The 23657-nt window shown below is 28.5% G+C and overlaps 1 protein-coding gene and 1 long non-coding RNA gene across 2 annotated transcripts; one reads left to right on the forward strand and one right to left on the reverse strand.

Annotated features, from left to right (window-relative positions):
- Positions 1-220: 220 nt before the first annotated feature.
- Positions 221-23295, forward strand: LOC114126419 (uncharacterized). Its single transcript, XM_050203417.1, has 3 exons — positions 221-552; positions 21395-21851; positions 22648-23295. Exons 2-3 carry the CDS (start codon positions 21398-21400, stop codon positions 22848-22850), a joined length of 657 nt encoding a protein of 218 aa, XP_050059374.1. The 5' UTR covers positions 221-552; positions 21395-21397; the 3' UTR covers positions 22851-23295.
- Positions 3546-4746, reverse strand: LOC126550881 (uncharacterized). The gene is made up of 3 exons (XR_007604937.1): positions 4660-4746; positions 3802-3889; positions 3546-3737 (listed from the first exon to the last, which is right to left on the reverse strand). It is a non-coding gene; the product is annotated as an uncharacterized LOC126550881 (long non-coding RNA).
- Positions 23296-23657: the final 362 nt, after the last annotated feature.

The raw sequence follows: 23657 nt of genomic DNA on the forward strand, positions 1-23657 counted from the left end.
TATATATATATACCATAACCACTTATTTAATAGTCCGTGTTATTTTTTCATTAAATAGATAACAAAGATGAAATGAGAAGAACTTTTTGACGCCTCGAGAGCAAGATGACGCTATTGTGCATCAAACCACACGAATAGACCCGCTACAGCGACCAATTATTCCCACTCCTGCTTTCTCCTACCAGTCGCTGCAGTTCAAACCCATTCACCTGTAGTACCTACCTACCCATAGTCTCACACACACTCGGTTTATTCAGTTTACTAACCAACAGTATACCTTTCATCAGTCCTCGCGGAGGACCGTGTCGCTCTGCCGTATATTGTTAATGGTTACCGTCATACAAATAATATCGTTCTATTCATGCGTCTATAGCTTCTTCTACCCGTAAAACCCGGTGTTGGTGTACGCACAAAATGTACCGGAATATTTACAACCAACTAACAAATCTCACTTAGTGATAACTGATCGAATCATCGTGTACCTGTACAACAATATATTTATATACATACCTAGAGGGAGAGAAAAAGACGAGAAAAAACTATAAATCAGTGGTGAGTACCTATACTACTTATAGAAAAATATATATTATATGATATAATAATATCAAAAGTTATACTTATATATAATTATAATAACACTATGATTTTTTTTTTTTTTTTTTTTTATTGCGACGGGATAATAATAATATGTAATGGGGTGGTGTATGAATGTATGAACTTTGACCGCGGTGGTTTCCACAGTAGGTACTTGCGTAGGTACCCGTTAACACACATAATACAACTAGTGATATAGGTATATATTAAAAATAGTAAATCTACGATACACGCGTTAACCGTACGTTTGTCTAGTAATAATACTTAATAAATAATATAATAATAATAATAAAAATAATGGATGAAAAAAAAAAAACCAGTCGCTTGTCTCTGGGAACCGGTTGTGTCGTGATTCAGCCGCGACCCCCTCGAGCTCTGCTCCTATATCCAACCTCTGTGTAAGCGATCGCGTACGCGTCTAACTGCTCTAACAAAGACCTGGATGAAAACTATATATACACGGGGGAGATAGTTTGGCAACAGTAATAATATGGACCTAAATCCCATTCGATGGCAATGATAGTGACATTGAATGTATCTAATATTTTATGTAAAACGTCTGAACAACACATACCGAACAGCTACTATACGCTGGAAGACTTTAACGACACGCCAGACAGAGTACGAACCTATATACTTTTCTGCGTTTGGCAGAAACTTATTTGGATAGCTGCAATATTGTACACTGTTAAAATCAAGGAAACGACCAATGAATAAAGAGAAGTTTGATAAAACTATACGTTTAATATTCTATATTACACGTATACTTATAATATCGGACTAGAAACCATTTGAAAGTTATCGAACGATAAACTTTTTCGAAATATTATCGAGTGTATTAGGTATCGAGTGTATTTCGCATAGTGTTGAAATTTCAACATGAGTTACCTTTTTATATTTATCATTGTTCACTTAATTACAATATAGTCGGTACAATATACTACTTCGACCAGTACAACCATTGTATGTGTAAGAACCAATAATATATAATCTAATACGTTCGTATAATAAACGATAAAATAATGCACGAAACAACGTTACATAAAGTGGTTGACATTTGCGTGATTTGTGTGTACGTGTATATATATATACATAGATTCGCGAGAGTATTAGTGGTATTACAAAAACAAATTACCATTTACTTTACACACACCCACCTTAACTCGTCGTAAGTCGTAACATTGCATTTATTGACCTGTTTATTATAATTTCTTCGGTCAGATAAAATTATTAATTATATTTATCAGCTAATATTGAATCGATATAGGTAATTATAACCAGATAGATAATCTTCATAATCCTGTGTTTAGGTTTATCCTGCTTACGTCTTACATAATACTACTTATAACTTAAAAAGGCTTATAAAATTATAATTAATGGCAGATACCGATCATTTGGTACATTCTTATTTGCACTGGCCTAAAATTTGACCGAATCAATCATGTACCTACTTAACTGCGTCCTTAACCATTTAAGCATATTATTTGACCAATTATTTACAATATTTACACTGGTAAGAACGTACGGTACCTATCTGCAATTGGTAATTACTAATTATTATCATAAAAACATGTAACAATATATAATTAACCTTCTTATAAATATTTATTAAAATACCCCAAATCACGTCAGTCTACGTGGTGTTATGCAAGGGTCGTTACGAGAATAATAAAAAATCTAATAAATTAGAATACTGCAGTAAAGAATTAAAATACAAGCATGATAACATTTTAGTTTGAAACATATAGATAAGTAGCTAAGGTAGGTAAACTACTCTAGCGAGTAGCGATGAAAATGTACCTACAAATGGTGTGTACATATGCAGTCATGCAGATACATATGCCTACTATGTAACAATCGTGATTCGCTTTCACCACTCACCACTTACATATGAAGATTATTTATAATTTTCCCGATGTTGGTAAATGCCAAAATCATAATAGTGTTCGGTAACATACATTGAACTACATCCGTAATGTCGATTAAATTAGCCGTGAAACCAAATTCGTCTTATTTATCGCTATACATCGTAATTCAATAAATTTGGCGATTCAGATTGCGTACAGGGTGTAATAAAAATAAAACGATAATATCATAATATGGTGTGGGTAATACGTACGACTATGCATAACTCTGATTCACCTTGCGCGCATAATATAATAATATAATATATTATATACCTATTTATAAAGTTACGTAGTATGTTTGACGATTTTATTCTTTGCGAACTACAGTATGTATATATATATATATATATAAATAAATAAATTATAGTAATAACGCTGATAATAATAACAATGTTTGGCAAACATACATGACGTTATTATTATGAGGAGAGCAAAAAGTACAATAATGTTAAAGAATTTTCAAAACAAAAAAATAAAAGATAAACAAACCTTCGATCCTAGACAGTTATTCTTTTAACATAATTTTCTATGACAATGCGTCAACAATGGTCAACGAATAAAGAAATTACTATGCCGTAGATACAAAGACTGAGATAATATACGAGCTAAGGAGTAAGGACATTACCCTCGATGTGTTAGTTTAATATCTAAATAATATTAAAGAAAAGTTTGGTGAGATTGTTTTTACTTTTTTTTTTAATATAGTTATCACGGTAAGGTTATTGGGTACTTTGAAATATTACCAAGACTGTAATAAGTTATTTAATAAGCTTATGGCTTAAACTTTTAAACTTGGTTATGAATTAATTTTATTTTTTATTTAATAAAAATTTAGCTTAATTAATAAAAAGTCAGTTTTGAATTAAATTTAATCTTAGTTTAATTGGAAAATGTTCTGTTCAAAAATTAGACCCCTGACGATTAGTTCACCCCAAAATTCACTACATACTAGGTTAAATTTGAAATGCTGTAATTTTTATATCTTAATACAGAATAGCTGTTTATATCCTAATGTAGTTAAACAATTTATTTTATGATGTCTAAGTTATTGGATTATAATATCAATTATCATGATAATATTTGTTAAATTATAGTATAGTATAGTTTTTCCAGGGATGAAGGTGTCACTAGGAAGTATGCGACCTTACCTTTAAGTTCACCTTTAAGTTTTTTACTATCATTTGTTTCAGACTGAATTTATTTTCATTTGTTTACCATGAAAGTAGTACATACAAACTGAAAAATAAATATTTTAATACTTTTTTATATAATAGAGAGATAAATGTGTATACATAAATACCTAATTAAGGGGTTAAAGTGTAGAAATCAGTCACCATTTTTCTGACTGCGAGTTCTGAATTTTTCTGCGTCTTCTTTAAAATTGTCTTCTAAAAATATAACAATATTATTATTATTTGAATCAAATAATATTCTTCGTTAATAATAAGTAGGTAATTACTATTTATTTTCGAAACGTTAGTTTTAATTTTATAAAGTTATTGTATTAAATATTGTTTAATTTGTTAAAAATATTATTATACGCCACTATGTATATTATATAGGTAATATACTATAAATTGTATAGCACTTATTATAGTTCAATTTATTTTATCGCTACACTATTCCATGTATTTGATTATTACTTTTTGTTTTATTTAATGTAGGTAGGTAATATGCTTAAAACATATTATAGGTACATATATAATATATTTTATTTTATTTTAAATTATTTTAGGAGTAGATTGTAGTTGTTTTGAAAACTAATTTTAGTAAGTATTTAGTGTAAATACCAAAAAAAAAAAAAAAAATGATGTACAATAATAATGTTTCTATAATAGGTGATAATGTTTAATTTCAAACCATACTATTTTTTTTAACGAGTATAAACGTTACACGATTTAAACTTCAAATGAAGTGGTGATGTTAGAGTTAAGATGGAAATAATTTGTAGATAAAACGAGACATTTACAAGTAAATATTATAAATTAAATTAATGATATGGGAAGCTTATTTAAATATTGTAAGTAGAAGGTATAATGACTAACACAAGGATCCTCTCACGCACCATTGGTCGCAACAAGGTAATAACATCAAACATTTTAATCGTTAAGAATTATTTACGTTTGTGTTGGAAACATATGATAGAATGCGTACCTACCGCTTTGTTGTTTTGAACCACTTTAAGCTCTGAGTTCATACAACGATCGATTGACAGTGAAAACATCATAGGCGGTGTTATGTCACACGGAGTAATAAAAATGTATAAGGCTGATAACGATAACAATATACTACCTATTTATTGAGGAATAACAGTGACAGTATTGTGTATTAACACCTTAAGTCGTTTCCGTCGATAAGAAACAGCTTCACACGGTATGCACACACACTATCGTCTCTTATATAACACTCGTACGTTAATTTAATATATATATATAATAATATTATACCGGGCACCTATGCGCTATGTAGTTATATTAGTTATAATACCATTGTATACATTTGTATGGACAGGACGCATTTTCAGTGCGGCTAACGAGGATAACCGAGGCCTACTCGCGTACCCAACTGTACGGTTGTAAAGAAGGAGATAAAGGTAATAAATAATAACTGCAGTCGAGTTACCGCTGTCACGTTCATTGTAAATGCTTATAGCGAGCAGCTCATTAAACGTACCTAGACGAGCATAGGTACCTACCAGAACAAAATGAGTGAAAAATTATTTTGGTCGATTCTTTTTATTTTTTATATTGTTATATATATAAAGGTTATATACATATACACGATGACTCATGACGATGGTTCCTTTTATGCTTTTTACTCTTTAGTATACGATCTATATACGCATATACATAGTATACGGGAGACGCATATATTATTATACATATACCGGTATAATATAATGTATATATATACATATATATAATATATACTAGATTTTATTATGTATATATTATGTTGGTTGTATAATGGAAGCCTTCGATCACCTTGGGCAGCTCGTTCAAATAGTTTTTCATTTTATAAATATCGTTTGAGCGCTTTATAGAGTTTGCATATATGTATATGTAGCCAAAAACCCCCAAGGGCAATACCCATCTATTCAAAAAATATACAACAGATAACGGATGTTTTAAAATAATTACGAATTATAATACACCACTTGCTATTGCAGCGTATAGGGAATACCTATAATATATCTATACAGTTATTTAGTTACCCAAACTGACGATTAATCGATTAAACATATTATTTTATTATAACTAATAAGTAATAACTAAGTAAACATGGCAAGTAACTAATAACGTGTAATGCGCTCAGATGAACTTTTGGGTCTTGATTAAACTGCTCCGGAATTAGTGTAGCAAACAGTTTTCTTTTGAGTTTTGAGTATGGTAGGAATATGGTCCTCTATAACCTAATAATAAATGAAAATGATAACAAAGTAATAACTTACAGTCTTATATTAAAATAATAACACCTTAATCAGGCACAATTAATATTAAGTACTAAATTTTAAATCGGCAAAATAAACTTTTCTTTAGTATCAACCAGTTTTTTTTTTTTTTTTTTGGTTTTTTCACTTCTATAAAATGTATATTAAATTATAACTTTTATCGTTTGCTATCACCGTCGCGGCGATGACTTCATAGCTGACGTATAGTAAACTGTAGTGGGGGACAAAAGACGATTCTAGAAAAAATATGTATGGTCACTCGTCTCCGTCACCATTATAAAAGATCACAGGCGCCCCCTCCTTACGATCATTCGAAATGATAGGTGGGGGTGGACTACGAGATATCCGTAAGTCGGAACCGACGCTCGTGGCTTGTCTGCTGTCGCTTTGTTACCACTTATTATAAATTATTATGGTCTAACATATATGAAAACTGAAGGGACTCAAAAAATTAAACTACCAGTTTAATAATTTTTTTTTAACCAAATGATTTTTTTTCCAACTGCACACTTTTGTTTGTGAAATTATTAATGAAAATGGAACCGGCAGAACTCCATAGATAAAAACGTGAATAGGAATCTATAAATTTTAATAATGCATGTTTAATCCTTAAAATTCATAAACAATGAAATATGTTCACATCAAGCAGAGACGCAAAGCTGATGTTTTAAAAGACAATAAAAAAGTGACGTGCAGAAATATTTTTCTACGTGGGATAAAATTAATAATCTTACTCTATCCACCCTTATAGAAGCATATTTATTAAGAGACTCCGTAAATACCATAACTTTCTAAAAAAGAAAAAAAAAATTATTAAGAAAAAACGAATGGGAATTCTGATTCCACCTGAGACAATATAGTATCTATATTAGTTAATGTAAAATATAAATAATAATATAGTTGACTCCTAACTCAAGTTGTATGTATATCTTTATTTTATAAAATATATAGGTAAATTAAATATTTTGCTTGATTAATAAAAACAATAACTAATTTTAACAGAGTAAAAAACTTTCTATTTTATTTCATCAAATTATCTTTTAAAAACTGAGAAGATAATGCAAACGTATCAACTACATTATTATTTAATTTTTATCTTTATCACAATTAAATGGCATTAAATTCATCATTATTTTTTGATCAATATAAACTATAGTGTATCTTAAAATTTTAGTCTTAACCTCGTTTTAAAATAATAGATAAACATTCATACCTAGGTACTATATATTATATATTATCTAAAGGATTTATTGTTAAAAACCAAGTAATGTACCTCAGAAAATGTACGTTCTGTTGAAGTCAAAGTGATAGATATATAGTTCCAAGTGTTTTATAAGCTAAATAGATGTTTAGAAAACGCGATATTAAAATATAATAAATTAAATAGTACATGCAAAATTATATTAACTGTAATTTTGGCTTCCTGATTTACTAGACTTATTTAGTCCTTGTTGTCTGTATTAGTATTGTCACTTGAATAAGCTGTATTTAATATTATATCACCTGTCTTGTGTACAAATAACAATAACGGTATCTTAAATACAAAAACAAGCTCTTAAACTATGACTAAACTGAAAGTATTCAGATTTGAAATGGTTTTCGTCAATATTCTATTTATTCGATTTGATAGATTATGAAAACTGTTTTCAAGAATAGGTTTATTATTCTTTTTAGTTTTTTGTATTCATCAGTCGCTTAGGAAATAAAAGAGACAAATCTTTCAGTATTTATCGTGCACATCTAAATCTGGAATTGTATTAAATTAAGTAATATATTATTATGATCGAATTTTCTATAGAATTGTAGAATATGTTTAGTAAAATAGTGACAACCATAATGTGATGTATCTGAATAATAACAAAATATATCATGAACTTACATTTTTTTAAATATTAAACTATTTTATATATTTTAATTTATTAACATAGTAGGTACTTACTCTAGTTGTTGTGTTTTTTATATTTTTTTATAAATATAGATTATAAACTATAAAGTATACCAGCTATAAGATTTCGATACGTTGACTAATTATTCATTGCCTCTTTTTTATATAAGATGCAATTTATATTATAGTCAAATAATTAACGTTTACATTTTTTGTCATTAGAAGATGAATGAGTAGTGATCTTCGTTTTCGTATAAATAAAATGAGACGTTTGTCCTAGACCCTAATAGCTTTGCAGTCAACCATCATGGTATAAATAAAAATGTAAAACATATTCCAGGACAAAAGTATCTATTATTTGTACACCGTACATGAGGTACACCTTCACATTTATATACAATTGGTAAAACTAAAAAAATATAATATAATGATTAATAATAATAATAATAATAATAATAAGCAATAATAGTAATAATAGATGATGTGGCGGAGTTATAAATGTATACGTGTAATAAAATAATAAGTATTAAAAATTAACTCCTAAATACAAAAACCAATTATTTCTGAGGTTTAAGCCAATTATATTTTAATATAAGGACATAATAATTATTTTAAAATATTTTCTTGAATAAAACGAAAAATTATTTGCGTGTTATTTGTCGTCTGTATGACTATATGGGCTTATTTTAAATATTAGATCACGCGAAATAGAGTGTTTTCTTGTGGATATGATGAGTAACGTCTGAATAACGACTCGTAATATTGAAACAAGTGTCAGTCACTTGTTAAAAATATCAAACAAGTATCTAATTATATTATATTAATGTATAATAGCGTCAAATTATAATAAATATATACGTCATACACCTAATAATACCTTATAATAATATACCTATATAATTATACATATTAAATTATTATCTAGCATTGCGAAAATAGATTATTTGTCTCTATACTCCGTGTGTCGGTATATTAAAAAAAAAAAAAACTTTTAATAAAGAGGTGCATCCTTATTTTAAATAATTATGGCATTATCGCCTCATCTATAGTACAACACTGTAGGTTGCATACCATATATATTATATGGTAATTAAAATAGTATAATGATATGTAAAATAATATAACATATTATCCGCGTTTTGTATATGACGTATATATCTATATAATATAATACGAAAATCATAATGTACGAGCAGAGAAACACGCGAGACGTACGAGCGAGATCGAAGTGTCAATTAGGTTAAACGGCTACGAACTTAATCGTCACTTCGTCGACCCAGAAACAATACCGTTTTATATCCGCGTTATACATTTACAATACACTCATATATATATATATTTCCTACAATATACCTACTGGTTTATCCGTTTAACCCCCGGCCGGGATCAAAGCGATACTCACGGGCAAATGTGTTTTTCGTAGAAATCTGTATAGTAATGGCAGTGTATATATCATAGTAGGTATATAAGTATTAGAACTATGTGCATGTGCCTACAGAGTTCTTTACCGGTATATACGTATAGCGTATCTAGTAATATGGTATACTCACACATACATATTTATAACGACTGTCTTGGTGCGACACACACTCACACGCCGTCGATATAAATTGTAGAAATTGTAGGTCGGACTGTCGAGAGCTAATACTTATATTGTGTATAGGTACTGACTACACGGCAGCAGCACTGCAGTGCTACAACTATATGAGCCCGCGATCTTTATTATTATCGTCCCATACTCAGTGACTTCAACGGAAGCCGGTAAAATGAAATCGACGCTCCTCGTATTGTCCTCGATCCTCGTCAATCGTATAGTCCTGCTGAAACGTCGACGGCGGTTTTGTGGGTGGGCGAAAAATTCCTCGCGCGAGTATTTTTCGTATATAGGGTTCAAAAAGTCTGAACAGACTTGATCGGTTTTTCCTCCTCTCCGCAACGTGTTTGTAGTGTTTCGTTTAGGTACTATCTATAAATATATATATTTTAATATACGCGTTATGTACAAAAACCACTGCGGTCTGGTGCAGGTATATATACGACTATTATAATATACATAGTGTTATATTATGTGCACTATAAATAGTTTTTATATGTGGAGTGAAAGCACGCGAAGGGAGGGACGGGAGGTAAGGTAAAAAAATATTATTAAAAAGTATATTTTTATTGCTTACGATCATTCATCGTTGTGTTCTATAGCTGGCATACGAAATTTAATATGTAAAGCGTGCGCTCGGCGGGCAACCTGTGTACCTATATCTGCTGGACTATAAAATCTAAAAAAAAATATATATACACAACGTCTGAGACCTGATTGCCCGACGCCTGTATGAGTTTAATGTATAATATATAATGTATATACTATATAGGTACTTATTTTTCATGCCCACGTCCTCATTATTGTTATCCATAAATGATCCATTAATATTATGAGTATCGCAGGTATTCCATCACGAGATGTAGACAAAGATCACTGAATCCGTTCTCACAGTTTCGTATCGTTTTTTTTTTTTGAAATAAGAATACGGAAAACTTACGATACATTCATGTCTTATATAATAATATTAAATTGTGCAATTAAATAGAAAATATCGTAAAATAAATTACGTTATGACGATTATTAATCTCCGCGTAGTTGTACTTTATAAGTTACGACTTTATGGCCTTATGGGTACCTACTATGTACGAGTATCTACCTACTATTCAACGTATAGTTGAAAGTTTCGTATTTATGAAATCGAAATCTACGGGCCGATGAAATTCAAAATGTTATTCAAATTTGAATAAACAATAAACAATATTACATATTTGTTATATTTAAATAGATATTTATAAGAACGCATTCGATGTAATATTCAGCTGTATAATTATTATCTATTGTTTTACACTCAAAAGAACACTGCAAGCGTCACAATAGTATTTATATTATTAACAATCACATAAAAGTGAAATTTAATTTATGATTTTTTTTTTTTTTTAATACGATTTATTCTTCGTAATAAAATTAATTTATTCACAAACAACTAATTCAAAGCATAGTTTAGCATACAGATTTTATGTAGCTCTAAAGCGGTTATGATAGGTTTTTTTAATACTTCTGAGAATTGAGACGTGAAACATATATTTTATCGGGAACTATATAATATTACTGTGTCAAGCTCTATATTTTTATGTATGGACACTCAATAAAAAACTTCAAAATACATTAAGAAGAAAGAATATTTTTTTATTGGTCGTAAAAGTGGAAGAAAAGTTTGCTGTTCAGATTTATAGAAATGTTATTTTTTCACTTATCTGCAGACTCGATCGTAAAACGATGCTGTTAATGTCTGTGGTTTTTCAAAACAAAAGTATTTTGTGTATTGTTAACTAGTTCAGGCGCTCATCAATTTAGTGAAAATAATTTCTAATGGCCTGATTTGAATTCAAAAATTAAAGAATTCATAGAAATCGTGAAACAGATAGTTTTAGAACAAATAGTTCCCAGTATAATCACCTATTATATCAATGGCCATAATACAAACAATAATCATTACTTTCTCGGAAACAAAATGTTCAAGTTTGAATTGTTGTTTGAAGTGTTTAATACGATTTCATTATACTAATATTTACTCTGTCTGTTTATAATAAATACGCATCAGCATTGTTGATTTGATTTTAATAGTTGGCCACGGATAGGTCTGTTGGGAGTTTCTGACCTAACGGTCGTATACTTATACTTTTCGTAAACAATTGTCTATCTGTGTAAAAAAAAAAAAAATAATGTCTTCATATTATAATTATTTTTTAACGTCAAAACTTGTTTTTTATTTGACTATAGGTACCTCGGTGTACAATTAGGTATTCTTATTATCTAAATTATCTCCGAAATACTGCAAATATATTTAAATGTCGTTTAAAATGATTTTTAATAATCAATAATATATATCAGGTTTTTACCTTTTTTCGTGACAAACAATTATTACCCGTGCTTGTTGATATTATATTGGCTCAAAATGTGATACAGTTGCAGTTTCATTGCCAGTTATAATGAGAATACAAAATATTTATAAACTATAATACATTATATAACAACCTCTAAGAATATATTGTGTACATTTTAAACCAAAGTTACTTTTCCCTTGCTGACCTATTCGATATAATATTATAACAAGACACGTATATAAGACTAAAAAAATTAATAACCTTTCACCTATATTTTATTTTGCTCAACGCAAACCGCAATAATAATAATAATTTATTTTATTTACACAAATAACGAAATAACTCAAAAAAAAAAAAAATTACAATGCTGCTCGTGTTGGGTTAGTACACGCGGGTTTTGTAATTATTATTCGCATAAACATTATAAAATATTCGTATAGTATTCATTACCTACATATTTTAGCATAATTCTTTGTATAGTAGTTTCCATCTGATATAATTTTTGAAGGACAACACTATATAAGTGAATCCGTATTTTTTTTTCGTCGGAATGAAGATAAACGCATTTGATAGGTAGGTATATGGTAGTAGGTGGAATCTCAAAACATCACTGCAGAACTAATTCGTGTACGGTTGAATGGGATTTGCTGATTTTTTTTTTTTAAGAATACCTGAAAACACATGAAAATCAAATCATAAATATTGATTTAAATCGAGTAAAACTTTTTTTTTACATGTAAAAATTCGAAATTAAATACATTTCGTCCTCGCGCGGAGCCTTGTAGAAAACAATATTATGTTATGATCGTAATTAGTAATGATGATATTATACTTATTTCTGGAATACACACCATAACCAGATATTTTTTGTCGAAGTTTTACACTTTGAACGTTAAGATTTTAGATTTGTATTTTATTCCAAGGATTTCTTTTTATGTTTTTAATGATTTATAAACTCTTTTATTGTATGACTCAAGGTTGTTTAAAATGAGGCCATAATGTCTTCGTGCACTTTATCTCAACAATATAGTTCAGGTTACTTGGAAAGCCACGAAATTGATATAGAACTAAATAAATACTTAAAAGTTAAAATTGACTTAAACTTTCAAATGCAAGTATCTAGGAGATAACTATCACTCTGAGTTCTCGGAACAATATTGCATAGTATTATTTTGTTTGCATATATTATAGGTACTTTTTTATGTCCAACAATAGTAACAATAGTTTCTTAATTGAATACATTAATTCATATAATTACATTTTGCGTAAATTATACTGTACAAGTAGTACCTATAGTACTTAAGTGTACATCATCAAAGGATTAACGTATTTACTGTAGTGTTATATACGACTTAAGGTTCTTATATGTCTGTATATGATATAAATCGTTAATACAATAATATCATAAATATAATAATATATTTAATATTTTACCTTTCACCGGTGAAACGTATTACAATATATTGGATTTTAATCTATGTTGGTGGGTAATGGAGGACGAGACATATTTCTAAAAAATATCAAGTAGACACCTATAATAAGCGAGATCTAAGTGACATTAATAACTGTCCTACTGAATTATTATAGGTAGGTAGTAGGTACCGCACTATACAAGAAATAGACAACTGTTCCACATTGTGCTATTTTTCAAATGTAATAATAACACGACAGCAAACATCACAACCTATATATATTTATAATAATATATATTAATTTAATTAATATTAATTATAGTATTTATATTAGTGTACTTCATCGGACATTTTTTTTATAAATATATTGTTCAGAAAAATAATAATAAATTTAATAATTTTTATCATTTAAGTATTTTTATATATACACTTTATAAAGATTTACATATTACAATATATTTTATAACTAAAAATAAAATACTCACTACTTTTTTAGTTGGAAATTATTAATACATGTACATACATAATATAATATAATATATAGTATATTTTCACAATTTTTTTTCTTAGTTTCTTTACATAATCAATGTGTTTTTAAAACTAACTACCTACAGAGTACTTACATACTATAGTGAAGATCCCACCTGATTTCGAGAGATTCAAAGTGTAAAATAAATACCATTATTTATGAGGTTCACGGGTATTTAATAAGTAAATATAAAATAATAAAAATGTTTATCAAACTATTTTATAATCTACATATAAATCAGCTAGTACATCACATTTATTTACATTTTTATTTATATAATCCGTAGAGTGTAGTTTGTGCACAGTAGATTTATTTAGCACATTATATAATTTGAATAATAATATAACAACGAATAACATAGGTAATTGAGGAAGTCACCCATTAAATAGAAACGCCTCCGTATTTTTTTATAGCATTATAGAGAAACAATATTTTTATTTAATGATTGATATGGCTTAACCAATTAATTGTATCTGTGGTATTGATAAATGGTGATTTCAACAAAATAAATTAAGTGAATTATGAAAAACATGTTCTTTGCGTGTTAGATTTCCAAGATTTTTCAATTTTAACTATGGAATAAAACATAAATATTGTATAATAATTAATAATTAATATTATTAAAATACCTAGAAAATGTATGTAGTAAATCATTAATTCAAATAAAGCATTGTGACAAAGTCCAAACTAAGAAATATATAAGTAGGTACCTATATTATATTAATAATAGATATAGTAAGTTTCAATTAATTATTATCAGTATATTGATAAGCACTACACAAGATAGAGGTGTCAATAGGTCGATAGCTACATATTAAGTTCAATTCGATCACGACTATCTTTGGTATTTTCTTGAATTTTTTCAAATAAAAAAAATAATAATTAATAAGTTAAAAGTGATAATTTGTAATCAATTAATATACTAAAATACGTGTTGTATAAAACTATGGAAATTATAAAAAGTGTTATTAATTTTATTAATAATATTTCAAATAAAAAAAATTCTTAAGAGTATTAAAGTTGGCCACCCCTGATTTAAGGTATTGGTTGTACGTTGTACCTAATAGAACTTAATTCTTATATATTCACACTTTATCAAGTGTCAATAATATTTTGAATTTATTCAGAAAATAGTAAGGCAAGTTAAACATTATTTATACAGCAAGTGTCAGGTATGTCACTTATTCAAAATTGTGTTGGTTTATTATAATTGTACTAATTTATATTTTTTCATAGAGATTGCAATGTATACCAGATATATTGTACTTACCTAATATTGGTAATATATATTTATCTATATGCATATAAATATATAGGTATACCATAGTCCATAAGTAAATTAGTTATAATATATAAGATTTTATTTTTGAATACATAACTATAATGTATAGTGATTTGGTATTTAATTTATCGATTTTTACTTAAAATTGTTGTGTTTGATAACAATTGAAATTTTTCATATACCAACTCAAATATTGCTTTGTAAATTTTCGATTTTGTTCTCATCGTAAATTCAACTTAACGTTTATAATTGGTATTATTTGCATTCAAATTTATATATTTTTTTTCTCTTCCCACTTAACTGTATATAGTCGTTATAAGACGCCTCTTCTTTTTTTTCTTTATTCACCGTATCAAAAATATAATACCTTGTGTGGGCAAACTCACAATTAACTAGATTTTAATGTACCTACACATTTGCAGATTTGCGCATTTGACGAATTTGAATAAATTATTTTTTACAACACTGCAGTCGCTATCGAGTAACTACATAACCTAACCAATAACAGCTGCAGATGTGCAGAGTTGTCGAGCACTTATATGAGTATAATAGTATAATAGTATTAAGTATATAAAAACGTTAATTCTCAAATACTTTTTTTTTTCAATGTCTAGGTATACGAATATTTTATCAATGAATGTATAGGCGTGAACGATTTGATTAAAGAGTAAAGACCCATTGTTGACACTTCAGTGGTGTTTACTTTAAATGGAAAATAATTATATTATTCCGTGTCAAAATACAAAAATTAAATTTTGCTGAAAAAAAAAACTAACGAGAAATCAAAATAACAATGATAATAATATAATAAGAATTTTGGTTCTGCAATTTACTTTAGGCAGGTACGCCCCTCGACTTCCGTGAGATCCATCGTGTAACTGTTTCGTTCTATAACACACACACATGCAATACAAGCACATACGTATAATATTCTATATTATTATTAAAGTATTACGACATCGAGATTTTCCGCAACAGTCGTTCGTCCAACTTATAACACTATATATAAATATGCATACATTATAAAACTATGTAGTACAATGTTATATTTCATTTTTACAACCCAAATACCTCATCTATATAGTATGTGCACACCGGATGACGTGTAACGCGGTTACAGAACTATATATATAATATATTGTAATATAGAGATGAAGCCATTGTTTCATAATATTATTTTCCTTCTGGAAATTTCTCACCGGCGGATTCCACCGCAGCAGCGATTCATTAACGAAATTATTATCTATTAAACATATTAACATATATGCAGCAGTATAACACGGTATATAGGTATTATAAATTCACGATAATATGCCCTGCAGAGATCTCGTCTCTATACAATAATATAATACGTCTTTTATGTGCACCAAGGACGCGGCTTCCTAATTTAAATTGTCAATTATATATATAATATCTTTATTTTATTTTCTTCTATTATTCAGCTGCTCGCCGCGCACCAATATTTGTTTGTTTTGTTTTTTTTAAATCTTAAATTATAAAACAAAAAACAAAAAAAAAATTAAAATCAACTCGATATTACGAATTCGACTACAACAATCGTTCGTAGGCATAAGTCTTTAGACGTCCTCTATTATAGCTTATACACCGCTGCTGTATTATAATAATATAGTATCTATACCTACCTGCCCATCTGCAGTATACGCTGTAATGACTTTTTTGTCTCTTCGACTGCCCCGCGAGCAGCGGGCAACGAGTGAAAAACATAAAGAATTTACGCACGCAACCGTATCGTACACGACATATATATATTTACCATTGAGTGTGCAACATTTATATTATGGCGGATCGTTGTGCTTTGGTCCGTAAAAAAAAAAACGTATGACACTTTTTACGTTTCCGACCGTGATCATTACCGTTGTTTTTTTTTGTTTTTGTCTGAGTAACTCACGAAAAATCGACGCGCAATATTCTTACGTTTTTTTTTTCATCATCATCATCATTCCTTTTTCATACCGATAACTATATAACTGTACATCCATGCGCGTAATCGATAGTCGATGATACTACCCGCTAAACGTATAGTATATTATGATGACGTTGTTCGATTTATCAAATCGATGTCAATGTATATATAGCATAGACATATTATGATATATTATGTCTATGATATATAGGTAGGTAGGTACGTTTCTGACAACGCTGTCGGACGATTGTTGACATCGTTTTTTTTTCTTTTTTTTCTGAAAATTTGAAACAATCATAATATTTTATACAGTATAACGTGTAAGTATTAACCATCAAGTATAATATTATACGCGACTTACGTTTTTACGAATTATTTCATCGCGAAACAGTGCAGGTTTTCTCGGTAAACGCGTGTTTTTGATCACCTTATACAACACATTGTGATTTTTTTTCCAAAAACACAGAGAAAATTAATGTCCTGTGATAAAAACAACTGTATATAAACCTAAAAACGAAATAATATTTTCTGATAGCCAATCAGTATGGGTAGTGTTAAAGCTTAAAATCGATGATAGAAATGAATTATAATATTATATTAAACAATGTATAATAATTAATAGCTAATAACAATGCTCGTAGTGTTTTCAAATATTTTTTATTTAACGCGTTATCGAAACTTACCATATAGTAGTTACTGGTTAGTTGAGCAAAATTTTCAATATATTCGCAGTGCAAAAGATAAGTTGGCACGTACTACTGCAGTCGATTATTAGTGTTATATATTATGTAATGGGTTTTTATACGGTTCGCGTCATTTCAACGATCGAACTGGAAACGAAGATTTACAGTTACTAAACTGTTGATTCTCCTCGATTACATAATACTTTTTTTCACGACGTACGAGTGTAATAGTATTTATAAGTCTCTAGTTTATGTAAATAAAACAATACACATATACCTACCGAATCGATCGGTTTTTAAGGGACAACAAGTGTTTAAAAAAATAAATAAATAGACCACGGTCGTTATACCGAACTCCCTCTACAAAAAGTAAATATTTAAAAAAGAAAACTGTTGCCGTCCGCAGTTTAAGAAGTCATTGAAACTTATAAAAACGCCAACGCGTTCGTGTGCGCGACGAAAGACGAATAATTATGTACACGCATTAACGCATTATCCGGATAATATTATGAACACTATCCATGTACATTATACCTATTGGATAAAGTAAAAATGTTATTTTTAATAACTTATATATACGTTTATATCGTAAATTACCTGAGTAATTTGTACGTTATTTTCGTAAAGTTCATCACTCGTCAAAATAACGGTTGCAGATAATTGTTTTTGATAAAACGCGCGCAATTATAATACTATATAATAGTTGATATTCTTTTAGAAATTCTATAGTCATCAAAAAAAAATCTTTGTATAAAATGCACAATCTTTTTTCGATAACCAATATTTTGAAAATTGTCTGCGTATAAGTATTTGTAAATAGGTACTTAACAAGTGAATGAAAATGTAAAGCCGCGGGGTAAAAGCTTCGAAATCATATACGAGTATAAATATGATGTGACCCGAGAATTATTACCGAAATTAAATTGTTCTAAAAAATAACTGTTGGCACGTATTTCACTTTTAATTAAAATATAGTAAAAATTCACAAAAACATAATTACCTAATAGTTTAATAGCAACAATTATAGAAAATAATTTTTGTTTCTGATTAGTATAATTTAGGTATCGCTGTATAGTAGGATAAATTATAGGTACTACTTTGTATAATTGAAACGTTTAAAGTATTATTTGGTGAGTTATAGTCGTCATTATCAGTTTTTGATTATAGTAATACGAATACCAATTTTATCCTCAGTACACCGGCGAATGTAGGTTTTATTTTTTGGTTTTATCCTATACTATTCTTTGTAATTGCATATATTATATAGCAATATAGCTTTAGGGGTTTTATTCGTTTAATTACGCGTTTCCTTTATACTTTCTTATCAACTAAACCGTCTAAATTATTATTATCAAGATATATTTATTTGTATTTTAAGTATAATAAATTATACATAATATATATCAGGGAGTCGAACAAGACAGAAGGTAAATCAGTGAATGTTCCTCCTCCCCCGAGCTTCAAATGTAATTTTTAAAGTTTTAACTTTTATTATTGTTTATAAATAGACATTTCATTATTATTTTGACTTAGGCATAAATTTCTTTTCTTAATGTGCTTGTTGCCTTGTTTTGTAATTTGTAAAGAATAAGATTTTTTTTGTTTGATTTTATTATGGACCTATGAATGTATATAATTTTAATCGATCAATCATTTATTGAGATGTATAATAACGTATCTACTATTTACCTCGAAAATTAAATCATCAATATTTTTATAATAAATGTTATTTAAATTTTTAATTATCTTTATGACGTAATGTTAGTGATAATAATAAAACAAAAAAATTAACATATTATAGTGTAACATGCTACTTATATTCGATGCATATTATTATTTTAAAATATGTATATAATTAAACATAATAGCTGGTATCGCGGTATTATTCGTATTTAGCATTATGGTTAAGACTAGCATATGTTGCTAAGATTTCCTCGCCCATGTTTTGGTCATATTTAAATATTAAGTACCGTATTCAGTTGAAGTTGATATATGAATCTTAAGATTTAAAAAAAAAAATTGAAATTCCCGTTACATAAATAATTATATATACGGTATTAATATTAATATTATTTATTATTTTTATCTCTTTAATAGATAACTATTGTATTCGTCTGTAAAATGAATTTGATATGTATTAAATTGTTTTGATATTACCTATAATACATTTTTTTTACCAAAAAATACATACAACTATTTATATAATAAATAAAAAAAAAAAATTGAAGTATATTCCAGCATTCACTATCAAGCTAAGTTAATACCAAGAAAGCGGTACACATACAACAATTTATTTTGTGTATAGTATATAATTTTAGTATTTATTTAAAATTAAATTTAAAACAATATTTTAATATGATAAGTGTGTAAAATAATGATAAAAATAGAAATATAGTAGGTATTAAAATGTATAATACACTTAATACTTTAATACTTAAAATAATGAATTAAAAAATGGATAAACCAAAACGCCCAATAAAGCTTTTGAAAGATCTCAAATTAGAATACTTGTTTATATTACATTATATTAAATGTTAGATAATCTCAAACCTTTAAATAAAACCCCTTTTTCGCCAAAAACTTTTTGTCCAATGTGGCAATCGTTTATTAATAGGTATTATGTTTGAATCTCATGTTTTGTTCATTGTTCATGGTCAATTAAGGGAATTTAATATTTATATTTATTAAGTTCAATTGTAGAGTAAATACTTTTAAAACCATTAACCCTAAGCTACTTATATATTAAAGCATTGTTGGTTTGCATAGATAAATTCAATAAAATATTTAACAATGCATTTTATAGTATTCATTAATCTAGATAAAAGATTATTAAAAGTTCCTTTCCATGTTGAAATACCATGAGAATAGAATAATAGTAATAAAGATAGATTAGGTAATAACTCTAATGTTTATGACATATTTTATACACAGAGAAGAATTTACGCATAATATTGTTGATATAATTATTATAATTGATATGACTATCCCATTGACCAAAGTATTTAATTCCTTCACATTTTCAAATTCAACACATTGTGATTTGTGGCTCATATGCACAACTAAAAAAGTTGAAATTGAATTAGGTAGGTACATTTTAGAGAATGAACTTTTAAACAGTTTTCGTTTAAAATATTAAACTCATATGTATTAAAATAAATATATTTTAATTTGTTCTTACTAAATTTAGTATAAATATTCCTTAAAGTTGTATTTACTACATAATACAAAGTATAGATGTATCCATAGTTTTCGCCGGTAATAAAATGACAGTATCATAAGCAAAGCTCAAAATGTCTGTGTTTTAATTGGTTATGCATTCAATAGGTCATGGATAAAAATTATAAATAACAAGGGACTTAATACTATACCATGTGGCATTCCACAAGATATTTCTCGAGGTTCACTATAGTGTCCAATGTCCATAAAGTTTAACTCTATGAATTATATCGCTTAAAAAGATTTCAACAGATTATTATTAACTGGAGCGTTCTAGTTGTATTAGTAATAATTTATGATTTACATTTTACGCAATCAAAGGTTTTTTTTCACATTATAATTTTTTAGACTGTAAACTCTTCGTCAACTATTATAATATCATATTAAGTATTATTTATAATTATAACAAACATTATACCATTTATACGTACCTATAGAGGTTAAAATGTGCAAATATATAATGTTATATTTGAAAATGACATTAAAACACGAAACACGGCAAAATAAATACATCTTACTACATTATTCCTTCGGTACATTGGCTATTGACTTGTGTCATTTATAACAATAAATTTTGTTTTTTTTCGCAGTAAATGACGAGCGAGCGGAACATACCACACTTGAGGGACATATTCGGCGGCGTCGGTGACGACGATGGTCTGCCGAACGAGTTGCGGCGGTTGGACGTGAAGGGCGACGACCGAAACTCGTTGGGTGGCGTTAGCGCGGGTGGCACTGACAGCGCCATATCGGTGGGTTCGGCTAGCGAGGAGGACTTGTTGCCGGTCAAAGGGTCCAAGAAAAAACGGCACAAGGGCGGTGGTAGTCGACAGACCAAGTGCGCGGCTACGTTCGAGGATGACGTGAAGCACCTGGAACGGCACCTGTCAATGAAGAAAACCATCAGGAAGAAAATCATGCGAGACTTGCAACAGGCGTTCGTCGAGGATCCGGACGAGTTCAAGGTGGAAGACATACCGCCAGAACAGCTAAAGGCTGAGCTAAATTCCAGGAGTCTAAGCTTTGGCATGCCTGGCAAGAAAAAAGGTATATACTTATATCTCTCTTGTAATATTATGTTTATCGCACGAGGATGTTTTTCAGTGTACAATAGTACATACAATTTATCCATTTGGTCCAAATTTTACATTTATTTTGTATGATGCGTAAACGGATTTCGTTTCCCATGTGGTATTATTCAAATTTTCATGTTAGACACTAGAAACTCGAGAAAAATCTTTAAAAAATATATTCTCGAGAAATAATCAAAGTGTTATTATATTATGTAAGAGAGTAAACAATAATTATAACATGGTATATATATATATATATATATAAGTAAGCGATGTATAGAATTTATTAATATACCTACCTTTGTTTTCGAGTTTATCCCTCTATGGTCCTATACGTACCATATTGTAGTCTTTTTAAGTAAAATTCTTATTTTTTGATAGGTACTTATTATACTCATAGTTAAATTTTCTGTTACTGAACTGTTGTTGAATATGCATATTAAAATTATAATTTTTTATATTAATTATTAATGCTTCTATAAATGCATACATATTAATTAGAAAAATTAGTTAAATACCGACTGGCTACTTCAAAGATTACATTCTTGTAAATTTATAATACTATAATATCTCTTGTTGAGGTAAGAGGTACCTAGTTAAAATGTTCTATCAATAACCTCTTGAGACTGTGGTATCTACACGGGCCACATGTTATTATGTATATACAAAATATTTATTTGCAAAATCATTACAATTATTTACAAGTTAGATATTACCTGATACATTATTGTTATTTTTTTTTAAATCAAATTTATAATTGATATGTTCAGGTAAAATGAAATCCGAATCGAATTTCCTGGACTTTTTACGTGGCGGCAACGACTCGACAATGACTGGCCGTCGTTACAACGCGGACGAAAGCGATTCTGGACACGGGTCGCCGACCAGAGAATTGGATGATGACGAACCGTCGATACGGAAGCCAAGCTTTTGGAGACGTTTTACCACGAAGGGCGCGAGGAACAAGCGGTAGGCGCGAGTACCGTGTTCAAGCGCATAAGTAACACTGTGATCCTTAAAAGTTAAAACCTATTATTATTAATATTATTATTTTATGATTTTATTTTATTTTTATCACGTAAAATTTATTGTATGTGCGTATGCGGCCTATTTTCGACCTTATTATGATCCTGACGCTATTATCTTCAACAATCCGATGTACAGTCGCTTATGTGACTTATCCCGAACTCCCGACCAATACGAGACAAGCGTCTATTACATTAATGATAACAAATCCTCTATAATTTATCTTTTGATTTTATAAGTAAAGGTTTTCCATTCGAATTTTTTTCTATGATATCCTATGATGTATTTAGATATAAAATATTTTATACAATGTATGTGTGTATCATTCTATCATGTATGTATGTATCTATTAGTGTAGGTATGTACTTAATAAAAATGTCATACTTAATAAATTGTTGTACATTTTTTTTTATCCGTACATAATATTAGTGATTACTAATTACTAATTACCTAGTAAATTATCATTCTAATCTATTGCTAATGTTTCAGAAGTTATATTTTTTAAGAGTTCTTGATGAAACATTGTCTAAAACGTTAGGTCAGTTAACATATTAAAATATTCAATTATTTGATACACTTAAGCAATGAATAAACTTTAAGCTTTGTACAATCTTATGAATGATTTAGTTCACCACTTATTTGTATAATCAAATATTTCGCAAGTTCTTGAAAAGCCAAGACAACTGCTGGGGTCACACATAATTTTCCATTGTAGATTTAGTTATGATAAAACAATTTTTTTGATAGAAAAAGA

This window comes from Aphis gossypii, chromosome 3, assembly GCF_020184175.1.
Source record: "Aphis gossypii isolate Hap1 chromosome 3, ASM2018417v2, whole genome shotgun sequence".
Classification (NCBI taxonomy): domain Eukaryota; kingdom Metazoa; phylum Arthropoda; class Insecta; order Hemiptera; family Aphididae; genus Aphis; species Aphis gossypii.